Below are 12747 nucleotides of genomic sequence, written 5' to 3'. Positions count from 1 at the left end.
CAGGCTAATGTTCACAATTCTATCTAAGTGTTGCACTTGCTAATATTCACAGTTCTAAGTGTGGCACTTTCTAACATTCACAATTTTATCTGAGGTCTGGAACCTGCTAACATTCACAACCCTATCTCGATGTGACAAAATCTAAATGTGGCACGTGCTAATATTTACAGTTCTCAGTGTGGCACTTGCTAACCTTCACAATCCTATCTAGATGTGACACAGGCTAATGTTCACAATTCTATCTAAGTGTGGCACTTGCAAATATTCACAGTTCTAAGTGTGGCACTTGCTAACATTCACAGTTCTAAGTGTGGCACTTGATAATATTCACAGTTCTAAGTGTGGCACTTGCTAACATTCACAGTTCTTAGTGTGACACTTGCTAACATTCACAATTCTATGTAAGTGTGGCACTTGCGAACCTTGACCATCCTATCTAGATGCGACGCAGGCTAATGTTCACAATTCTATCTAAGTGTTGTACTTGCTAATATTCACAGTTCTAAGTGTGGCCTTTGCTAATAATCACAGTTCTATCTAGATGTGATGCAGGCTAGTGTTCATATCCTGGTCTGCTATAGTCTGAGGGCAGGTAGAGTGGCAGATACTTCTGTAGTAGAGTGATTGCTCTACTCCCCAACCAGGACACACCTACTTTGATGGTTGCTGCTGGTTGACGGCTGGCCCCTGGCCTCCCCTGCTGATACCTGCAGCCACAATCTGGATCCGCCTCTGTAGGAGCCACCCTTTGCCCTCAGGCCCTTAGCCGCAGGGGCTGCACGGGTAGAGTGCTTCTCTGGGAGGGCCAGTTATGACCAGTTGGAAGTACCACCCAGGGGCGTTGAGGGAAGGGCTACGAGGCGGGAGGGGGAGGGCGGGACTGAAAGAAAGCCAGACACAAACAAAGAGCTACACCCCAGGGACTGCACACTCTAGATGCAGGCCAGCACAGAAAAAACAGGGTCAGAAGCCACAGAAACAAAAGAGAAACCCACCAGAATAGCATACACTGGTCAACAAAAACGATTGAAAAAACACTCAAACCCCTTCACTAGAGTACATGAAACAGGCCCAAAATGGATTACAATCAATGTACAACTACTCACCGAGCATCAACAAGTCCCTAAAGCTGTATAACAAGTGGTTTACCTAGCAGATCACTAGAGATTGCAGTCCAGAAGGCAAGTGGAAAGGGCTGCTGGTAGCAAGGCAGAAACACACCTGACTATTCCAACCAATTACAAGAGGGGAGAGCAGAACTAGGAGAAAGCCAGACAAGTGGTTTCCCTAGCAGATCCTTCGAGATTGCAGTCCAGAAGGCAAGTGGCTCGTGAATTTAAACCACCTCGTGTACTGTGGCTGCATGTGGCTGCATCTGGAGAGGGCATGACCATGTTGTTAGTTGATGTCTTGCCTTTCCTCAAATTATACATAGATTTATTTACCTTGGGTTTGGACATCATTTCTAATGCAAGTTACTGGGGGAAGTAGCTTGCAACTACAGGTACAGAGAATTACAAATGTATCAGATAATGCCTTGCTCACTTTACTTGCTCTGCTCACTGGGAAATAAGTACAGCATGTGCTGCTAGGCCACTGTGCCCTCCAATTGGGGCCTTTACACAATAATCAGGACACAACCTGCGCCTGAGCACACAGCCCAGTTTTTACTCAGAGAGTCGCAGATTGCCCAGCCTACCTATTGGTAGACATAAGATACATGTGTGACCACACCAAACCGCGGGCTGTGTCCGCCTCCCCACCAATCCACCAGATGGCATAGGCAGTTCAAGGCTAATGCAGCTGCAGTTTTCATATGGTAGGAGTGCACTTAAAGCATGGCAAAAAGTAGTCCACAGGCTCTATGGCTATAAAGGTGCCTGAGTTCACCGCCATGCGGCTTTTCACAGCTTTCTATGACAACTACCCACCTCAGCGCCTGGGGAGAGATTGTTGGCATCCGGCACAGCTGACACAAGTCAGTTGGAGGAAAGGACGAGCGAACATCATACAGGGTGTCAATCTGCACTGATCAGATGGGGAGAGAGAGAGTCTATGGTCAGCCGCTTCGGGCACACACAGAAAAAACACAAGAGATGTTTAATGTGCACATGCTGAATAGAGACTAAAACACTAATCACTCACACAAACAAGTGTATCACTGAGTGGCTTGGTGAGTGAATACAATGACAACTCACCTCCTCCTCTCACACACTGTAAAGTCACACACATGCTGGTAAACACATACAGAAACCAAAGACACTGACTTGCATGAAACATTGCAAGCTTCTGCCAGGGGAGCCCTTCCCTGTGAGGCTATGGAGGTGAGGCCGCTACCAAATAGTCCCCCAGGGGTGGTGGAAAGTGGGACCTCACAGAGAGACGCTCCCCTTATGGGGATAAGGACTCCCGTTCCGTGAAGGAACTCCCTAACCCTCTTGCCCTTGCACCTGTAAAAACCCTAAATTCTGCAGAGAGTGCAACTGAAAGTACGACTGTTTGTTACTGTAACAGTCCCCCTCCGCCTTCCTTGAGACTTGACAGAACTGAGACGAGAAATAACAAAAGGGATGGGACACCCTTTTCTAAGAATTCTGGGAAGAAGTGGCCACTAGGAGCATGGAGAACAGATCATGGAAACAACCAAAAGACTATGATGCTGTGCTGGGGTGGGCATTGCTCGGAGAGGTAAACACTGAGAAAGGACTGAAGGGCCTGCAAAGCCCAGGAAGTTCAAACTGCAAACCTGTAAGGTGTGCACAGAAGCTGGTCCTTGCAAGAGAGGACGTTGAGGAGTGTAAGCAGCAGAAGAATCCTGTGAGCTGACAGGGAGCCGATTAATTCCAGTGGTGGGCTAGTCGAAGTGGTGAAATTACCTCTAGGAGGTGGACCGCTCAGTCCAACAATGTCCTCAAGACTGCCAGTCCCAGGCCTACAGGGAGCCGTGCAGGTGAACCAGAAGGAAATGACTAGCGAACAACAAACTTCCCGCGACTCCGGGAAGAACCAGACACTATTTTCCAACACAGGGTAACAGGGACTGCGGGAAACCCGGGTGGGGCACGGGGAGAACAGAGATCGGAAGTTGCATTGGAAGTTATTCCCCTTGTCACAGTAACTACCAAGAAGACACAGAAAGTGGAAATTTCATTGGGCGTAATCTCCCATGGCACAGTAATTACCAAAAAGACACAGAGTGAAGGTTGACTCAGGAGTAATCTCCCTCATCAGAGTAGTGATACCCAGAAAACTAAGAGCCAATAAAACCTCAGGAGTAATCTCCATCATCACAATAGTGATACCCAGAGAACCAAAAGTCAAGAAAGCCTGTGGAGTAATCCCCCACATCACAGTAGTGATACCCAAAGTACCAAGAATCAAGAGAATCTCTGGCATGATTTCCTTTGTCATAACAGTGACAGCCAAACACAAAGAGTGCATTTGGAGGGATCTCACTCGTCACAGTGATAATCCAGCAGGATTAAAGAGGACCCTAGAGAACAAGAGTTATCTGGAGGTAATGTTCACAACGGTGTAAACCGGGGAAGAATTGCTGGAACTGTAAAACAAGCTTTCAGAAGCCCTTGGGAAGAAGTGAAGAGACCTTTGACCACTATTGTCAAAGAATTCCCAAGGCAGGCCACAAGGCTGTGCGAGGTGGGTCAGGAGAAGGGTGTCATTCTCCTGACAGTACTCTTGTTGTTGAATGAGAAACTAGATAAAAAGATTGATTGGGAAAAGATAACGACTGAGCCAGTTCACCAGGAGAAGGGAGCCATTTTCCTAGTTCTATTTTCATTTGGATGCTGAATCCTTTTGTAGACTAGTGGTAGGGTTAGAGTAGGTTTTTGGAAAAAGGACAGGCACTTTCATTTGGATACACATCCTGATGAAGAGCACCTGAGTTATATTTGTTTAGGCAGGGATAACCCTTTTAGACATAGAGAGAGGTAGGACCTTTTCTTTCATTTTAAAATAAAACATATTGAAACACGTCACCTGTTAGTCCAACTCCTTACCCCACCACGCCACAAAAGGCAACTGTAGTGCCTGTTTCCATCACCTAACTAGTACAGTATAGACACCAGCAGTGCACACATTAAATCACAAATATAAAAGGTAAAGCGAGGTCAGCTTCCGTGCTAGCTACCATTGCTCATATACCAGGTACCAGCAGTGCAGGTAAAACAGTTACAAGACACGCACCATCAGTACAATCTTTGTTTCACATATTCCCGGGTAAAATATAGCCATGAGCAGTGCAACTTTACCTTCCAACCATGCACTGAACCCACATCCACCTCCACCTCACATATCCTTCAGCTTCAGACTCACTGGTGACATTGCTTTTCAAGTATCTATTATCACCCCACTCTAGTTTGAGGACGATCTCCCAAATGTGTCTTCTTCAAGCTCATCCAGTTATGGGCTACATAAATTTGAACAAAATATAAACCGCATGACGTGGTTTATTTATGAGTTGCACTGTTAATGGGGGAATCTTCTTACAAACTCTTTACTATATGGCCCAAGTTGTTAGCCTTCCCAAGTGATAAGCAGCAGTCAATACCGATCAGTAGAAGTCGCCAAATTACAATTATAGATTGCAGCTGGCAAGCACAGCCTAAAAGTCACCGATTGGGAACAACGCCTTTGCAGACATCTTTACGAAAAAATTCTCAAGAGTAGAATTCAACCTTGTACGGAAGTAGAAACAAACACGAGGTGCTCCCGCTACTTTGGAGACGGTTGAAATCTGAAGTGAGCCACAGGGGTGGGCTATTTATACCCCTACGTCCTATTGGGTTAGGCATACGCAGCCCGAAAACGACGTAGATAGGACACAGAAGTGTCAACATTTTTTCCTATAGGAAACGTCTTTATAAATATACTGAGGGTTCCCCAGCCTGACGATGGGGAATATTCTAAGCATGTGAATCCATGAAAGATACAATGCTGGAGAATTCCTATTATACCACTTGTTGGACTGCATTTATCATTTTAGAGAAGAATGACAGGCACCAGAATGTAAACAAATTAACTAGAGCTAGATGTGACACACAAGACTGACATGGGAAATCATGAGCTCACTATAGTGGGTCAATGCAAGCATTGTGGCATGGAAGGAGGACTGCAACAAAGTGAACCTAGCATCTAGTGAGTGTTGCCCTGTTGCTGCCTGCCTCAACATGTAATAGAAACATCTCAAAAGCAGGAGACTGGCATGATTTCCATGGCGAGAGAGCAGGACCAGTGCTTTAAGTGGGCCGGGCCGGCAGTCTCCAGAAAGTGGGGCTGAGCCGGGGCCCAGCCGGGGCCCCCCGTCCCACACAACATTGGCGGGATGCATTATCCCACCGCGGCCGCAGCCGCGACAGGAGATGCGCCTGTCATTATGTTGGCCAAGCTGACAGAAATGCCAGCCAGCCACAGCGACGCTGAGGCTGGCGGCACTTCTGTCAGTTAGTGTAACTCCCTCTGATGACCCCTCATCAGGGTCATCAGAGGAAGTTACTGTCCCTTTGTTTTCCCTCCCCAGGTCACTGACCCCCGTGGGCTCCGTGATCTAATATGCAGATTAAATCACGGAGCCCGCGGGTTCTCAGAGGGTGAAAGACGCCTGGGGCTCAGTGATAGCAGATAGATCACAGAGCCCGAGGTGCCTTTCTCCGTCGGCAAAGCTTTATAAAAGATGCCTTCAACTGTGTACGTTTCAAGCCATCTTTTATAAAGGTAGAAATATTTCTATGTTTATAAAAGACGGCTTGAAACGTGCACAATTCAAGGCATCTTTTATAAAGCTTTGTCGACGGACAAAGCCACCTTGCGGTTCGTTTTGTCCGTCATCAACGCTTTATAAAAGATGCCTTGAATTGTTTACGTGTCAAGCCATCTTTTAGAAACATAGAAACATGTTACAAATATCTATGTTTATAAATGGTGGCTTGAAAAGTACACAAACCATAGTAAGGTAAGCACACAAGTGTGCGTAACTTACTATGGTTTGTGCACTTTTCAAACCACCTTTTATAAACATAGAAATATGTAACATTGATAGGTTTATAAAATATGGCTTGAAAAGTACACACACCATAGTAGTACGCATACAAACATATAAATGCTCACATACATTTATATATTTGTTTGCGCACCTTACTATGATTTGTGCACTTTTAGGCCACGCCCACAAGGAAAGCCACGCCCCCAAGCGAGGGCCCCCCCCTCAATTTCTTACCCCACTTAAAGCACTGAGCAGGACTAACCATGCAATATATTACAATAAAACGTGAGGATGCACAATAACTGGTGTAGTGAGGGTTCTATGTTCATTCAACCCCAGTTTTTGTTCACTGCTTTTTTTGGTGAACTTTTTTTGCTGGAAAAATGCATTGATTTTTATTTATTTTTTATTGTGGGGGTTTCTCAAACCCCACCTTCCCTATTATGTATTCCCTATAACCCATCCACCCTACTCCTTAAATGTCCTTACCCCCTCCATATTTTTCAATAATTTGTTTTGACAAAACATTTTCGGCAAAAAGTGCCGCAAAACAAAACCGACGATAGATGAACGTCGTACTGTAGTGAGAATACTGGCAGTTGCAACCATATACAATTTCAAATTAATAAGTATGAATGGCACCGACGTCCAATCAACAGAAGAAGTGTTTGCACATGGAGTGAACATGGTCATGCTGATCTGCGCCATGTTAGGTTGGCTTCTGAGTGGGCAAGCTATGGGATGGGCGTAAAGGTAGCTAGTGCTGGGACGGGACTCACTGGGAAGGGACATACCATCAAACACTGAGGTGGAGAAGTCAGAACAAAGGTGAAGAGCACGTGATGGACAATGGGCAGTGGAGTAAATCAGTGGTGCTGCGGGGGAACAACGCTGACCCCTACACTGCAGTGGGGTTAAAGGTGGCAGGGGAACTACAGAGGTGGCAAAAGATTGCATTGTGACCAAAGGGGAAAGGGAAATTAGGGGGGATCAGACTGGCACGGTAACGGGTTAGTGGGAAGAGAGACATCAACCAGAGCGGAGGTAGTGTGGTAGGGAAGGATTTCATAATAGCTGGAGGGAGTGCAATTTGTGCTGAATGCACCACAAAGGAAATATCGGTAAACAGCACTGTTGACGTTGTGGCAGGCAACTCTTGGAGCACATGTTTAAGCTGATTTAAGGGTTATCTTTTGTGTTGCCCAGGATACCCCTGCTTTTTTGTGGGGTAGCAGGAAGCCCGCAAACTGGGTTTGGGTAGGTGGAGGTGGGTGGAGGTACAGAATGTACAAGCGGGATCCCTACCACCCTGTCTCACTGTTTGCCCAACCCGGGGCTGGAGATGACCATACATTCCTGGGACCAGCCCCAGCTCGCCAATCGCCAGCCTCTTACTTCTGATGTTCACGACCTGCATTTCAGTAAGACCTGCTTCAAGGGCTGAACACCATAGCCTGAGTGGGAAAGAAAAGCAGTCCTGGAAGAACACGTTGCACAAAGACATCCTAGTACATGATTCTAAACCAGTGGTTTTAATTTTGACCCCCACCTCCCAGCCTTAAGAGCAAATATTGTTTCTGGGCCACACTGCAACCTATGACCGCTTATTTTTTCTATTAAAAGCAGTCACCATTATCCGTTTTTAAAGAGCCCACCCCCATCCTCATAGACATCACTCAAGTGTCTAAAGGGGGCAATTCGAAGACCACCGTGACTAAATTAAGGGACTTGGTGAAGGTGCTTCTCTCCCAGAAATATTTTCACATGGGACAACATTTAAATTTAGACACCACATTTTCCAAATATAGCTGCTTAAAAGGTATAGGTTTTAGAAGCTCTCCTGAAGGAAAGCTTGTGAAGTAATGCAACTTCAAGGTCTGACCCAGCACCCTGGGAATTATCACTATATATTTATACATCCACCAGAAAACTGTAAGCTTAGTAGAAAACCTGAATGCTCAGTGGGATATATGGTTCTCTCAGAAAAAAGCGGGGATCCCAAGCATCCTTTTGCTCCTTGGGGTGGGGGCAAGGGCTCATCACGATATCCCCGAGACCTGACTACTGTAAGGAGTCACTCTACCTCTGGAGTTATAGATCAGGCATATACACCAGTGCATACTTCATCATCAGTGGAGAGAGGGGCTTCCACTTAGTGCCCACTGCAAATTGCTGATGCTCCCAATGATCCTTGCTCACTGTGCATGTTCAATCCGGCGTATTTCCCAACTGTGAAACTTGGCAGTGACACCAATTGCGTGCCGGTAAAGCACTCATCCTGTCGAGAATGAGCCCATAGCCAGTAGTGATGTGTGTATTTGAAAATAGTCAATAGTTATGAATTACTAAAACATCTATTAATAAAATAACTATTTATGAGGCCTGGCGACCCATAAAAGGTGGAGCCATACACACTTCCTAAATAAACCTATGTTAGCTCAGTGTGCCATTTAATGTCCAGACTATATAGGAATTTTGGAGAAAAAAAAGAGTGATAGTGTGATAGTGATAGTGTGATATTGTATTTCAAATACATGGTTCTAAAAACTAAAATTTGAAGGAAGAATGTAATTTTAGGGCTAGGTTTTTATTAAGTATAAATATGATGCAATACCTTATTGACTTCATCTCGTTTCTGATCAATCAGCTGGAGAACAGTGCAGTGATCATCAGAGTACAGATCCAGTTTTGGGCACTGCTCTTCTTCTTCTTTGTCGTCATCTGCCTTCGGATGTTCTTTCACGAGGATCATGTGCTCAATGGTTTCAGGCCACTGCATCTGTGAAGACATCTATGGACATCACTGAAGTGCACTGACAAGCATTCATCTGGCACTGTGCTGTGAACTGTTACCTCTGCAAAAGACACATTCCACTAAACCAACGACCTTGTGTCTACTGACCATGTACTATTGCTCATTGTATTCCTTCTTGCACAGTGGTTGTGGGCCTGCAGCAGGGTGTTGGACACTGTTTGTGGCTGATATCATATGGAAACCTTTCATTGTGGGACCAGGCATCAACTATGATGCAGAGCACGTGCTGTGTTCTAGACAAAGGTTAGAATAACTTTCTAAAGGGGAATGGGTAATTCATTTTTTTCATCTTCAAGAAGCATCTTCTGGGAATCTGCAAAAGTAAGAAGTTCCCAAAAATGTGATTATTTTTTTATCTGTGTCGATATTATGGTATGATTGCATAATAAAAAACATCTAAAATCTTATCATTGTCAGTGAAAATATTGCGCAAGTGTATTTGCAGAGGTACTAATGTGATTCAGCACGCACAAACAGCATTTGCCATTTTACAAAGGTATGCTAATATTGATCCTAATTCTTGCTATTTGGCTTTTTTTGCAATGACCATTCTATGGACTATGAATTACGTGCAGGACTTGGTGTCAGATATGTAGGGCTTATTAATATGTAATCTTTAACATTTCAACATTTCATTTGACGTATTGTTCAAAATTACCGACTACCGTCTACCTGCTTTCAATATATTGCCTTTCATACCCATTGTGCTTTGCTGCCAACGCCTCTAGTGTATAATCCTCCTTACTCTCATTCTCTTCCCTTGTTCCCCCGAACATAATTGTGTTAGAACATAGCTGAAGTACAGTATTTGTTTGAATACATGTATGCTTGTAGTAAGATGCAATATTTGAGTTTACATTACGCATTTGGTGGGCTATATATATGTATATCCACTGAAAAAACTTTGCTCCAAGGGACGTTATGGTTAAGTTGCACTGATAAAAACCTATGAAATTCAATGAAAAAACGTTGTATAAGGAACGTTATGGTTAAGTTGCACTAATAAAAACCTATGAAATTCAATGACAATGACATTTGTGATGTCATCTTTGATGTCCCAGGTGTTAGTCTTAGCAGTGCACGGTGGTGGCGCGAGTTATGGTTTCTTAGCTTACCATAACTGGCAAATTTCTGGGGTTTTTCGGTTTTACCTGTAACCGTAACGTCCCTTTAACAACGTTTTTTCATTAAATTTCATAGGTTTGTACTAGTGCAACTTAAGTATAACGTGTCACAGGCTTCGCTTTTTCTCACCTGTTTTCGCTGCTTGGCGGAATCCCTCGCCAGGGTTTTCTTCTGTGCTGTTTGGGTCTTGTATAAGCCCGCTTGGCCGTCTTCGGATTCCAGGATTCGGTCACCTTCTTCGTCCGGGATCAAGGAACTCCAGGAAGACCAGGAAGGAAGGCAACCTTCGGGGGCGGACCACGTGGAACGCGGAAGGATAAGGTACAAGGAGAGGGGCAGGAAAAGGAGTAAGAATGGGTTCCGGGAATTTGGGAAGCAACACAGTTCCAGGAGCACGAACTACAACACACGTCAAGCCACAACTAACGGTAGCGTGAGACGCGCAGATCCGCAGGGGAGTGACTAATTTATAGAGCGTGCTGCCTAGGACGTAAAGGTCGATAGACCGCGTTCCATGTATACGGCCATGTTGGGTGTACTACCGCAAGTAACCCCCGACGTGCCAGGGACCAGGAAGACTAGAAAAGGCGTGATCGATGGATCATGACAGCATGTCCCCTTCTAAACTCCGTTCCACCGGGTTTACCTGGATGTGAGATGGAACCTTCTGAGCAATCTGGGGGAATTTAGGTTTGAGACTGGTTCCCAGGTACGTTCATTGGGTGGATAGCCCTTCCATTCCCTCAGGTATTGAAGTTGTCCTCGTCTATATCTGGAGTCACATATTCAAGATACTTCGTATTCCAGCTGGTCATTGACAATCACAGGACTGGGTGGATTGGATGTAAGGCTTCAATAGAGATTTGTGAAAAACTGGATGTATTTTCTTCCAGGAATCTGGTAGTTTGAGTCGAAAGCCACAGGGATAATGATTTCTTTTATAGGGAAAGGTCCATAATAACGGGGAGCCAACTTATTCGGTCTGAGATGTCGGGGCAGTAGTTTCGAGGATAGCCATACCTTATCCCCAATAGTATAAGAAGGCCCTGGTCTTCTTCTTGAATCTGCATAGTGCTTGGTTTGGATTTGTGCCCTTTCTAGATGTTATTTGGCTTCTCTCTGTACATTGATGAGTGTTCCAATCCAGGAATCGACTAATGGAATTGGTGTAGGGTGCAGAAGGACTGAAGGTAAGACCGAAGGATGGAATCCTTCGCTACAAAAAAAGGGCTAGTCCCAACAGCCGAATGGTCCGAATTATTGTAGGCGAATTCAGCCACTGGTATTAAAAGCGACCAATCGTCCTGGACCTTAGTAGAGAAACAACAAAGGTATTGTTCAAGGGTGTGATTCACTCGTTCTGTGGCACCATTGGTTTGGGGGTGATATCCCGAGGATAGGGCTTGTTGGATTCCTAGTATCCTGCAAAGATGTTTCCAAAACTGAGAGATATACTGTGGTCCTCTGTCCGATATGATCCTGGAAGGAAGTCCATGCAGTCGGAAGATGTGTTCCAGGAAGATTCCAGCAAGTTCTGACGAGGATGGTAATTTATACAGAGGTGTAAAATGAGCCATATGAGTGAACAAGTCAATGGTGACCATGATAGTGGTGTATCCTCTGGATGGCGGTAATTCCACAATAAAGTCTGTAGCAATGATTTCCCAAGGTCTTGTTGGTGGAGTAGGCTGTAATAAGAATTCCGCTGGTTTCTGATTGTCATGTTTGTTTTGATTACAGACGGAACAAGATCGAATGTATAGTTGAACATCAGCCTTCATCCTGGGCCACCAGAATTGTCTTTGTATTAGACGGAGGGTGTTGGAAATGCCACGATGACCGGAGTGAAGAGTATCATGGCAGAGGTTTATTATTTTTTGTTGTAGTTTCAGTGTGGGGATGACCAGTTTAGTATTTTTAAACAAGTATCCGTCCGTGGTTCTCAGATCCAACTGATTCTTTTCTGAAAGACTCTTGCAGAGTTCCGAAGTCTGAGTTTGCATACGAATGTCTTCCAGGAGATTGTTTGCTTAAGCTAAAAATATTGTATGAGGAAACATCTTGGGATATGCCAGATTTCCCAGGGGCTCGTAGTCTGGACGTCGAGAGAGGGTGTCAGTTATTAGATTTTGTGTTCCGGGAATGTGGCAAATCTGGAACTGGTATTGGGCAAAGAAGAAGGCCCACCGAGCTTGACGGCTATTCCTACATTCCAAGGCCTGTAGTACTTGTAGGTTTCGATGGTCTGTGTGGACCTGGACGGGATGTTTCGCTCCGAGGAGTAGATGACGCCACTCTGTGAAGGCTTGGCGGATGGCTAACAGTTCCTTTTCCAAGACTGAGTAATGGGTTTCACTAGGAGTTAATGTCCGTGAAAGGTAGGCGATGGGATGTTCCATCCTGTCGCCGAATAGCTGTTTTAGCACGGCTCCAATAGCATAGCTGGAGGCGTCTGTCTCCACTATGAATGGTCGGTTGACATCAGGCTGAGCCAGGATGGGGGCCTGGGTAAACTTAGTCTTCAACCATTGGAAGGCTTCCTCTTGAGCTGTGGTCCAAAGGAAGGGAGCGTCTTTCTTTAACAGGGCAATGATTGGTTGGACTATCTCGGAAAAGGAAGATATGAATTTCCTGTAAAAATTTGCCAAGCCCAGGAAGGATTGGATTTGTTTCACTGAGGTGGGGCTCGGCCAGGATAATATAGCCTTAACCTTGAATTGATCCATACCGATGCCTTCTGGACTAAGGACAAATCCTAGGTAGTGTATAGTAGAAGCATGGAAGATACACTTCTCAGGCTTTGCCA

At 45.1% G+C, this 12747-nt stretch overlaps 1 protein-coding gene across 2 annotated transcripts in view; it reads right to left on the bottom strand.

Moving 5' to 3' along the window:
• Positions 1-12747, bottom strand: part of LOC138579862 (uncharacterized) — a 513147-nt gene that overhangs the window by 60460 nt on the left and 439940 nt on the right. For both annotated transcript variants that reach the window (XM_069650089.1, XM_069650090.1), the window contains one exon: positions 8616-8780. In XM_069650089.1, the coding sequence (XP_069506190.1) occupies positions 8616-8780 (165 nt within the window). The remainder of the gene's footprint in view (positions 1-8615; positions 8781-12747) is intronic.

The sequence above is a fragment of the Ambystoma mexicanum genome, chromosome 3p, assembly GCF_040938575.1.
Source record: "Ambystoma mexicanum isolate Mex_15411 chromosome 3p, UKY_AmexF1_1, whole genome shotgun sequence".
NCBI classification, from domain to species: domain Eukaryota; kingdom Metazoa; phylum Chordata; class Amphibia; order Caudata; family Ambystomatidae; genus Ambystoma; species Ambystoma mexicanum.
This window is presented reverse-complemented; position numbering and strand designations above follow the sequence as displayed.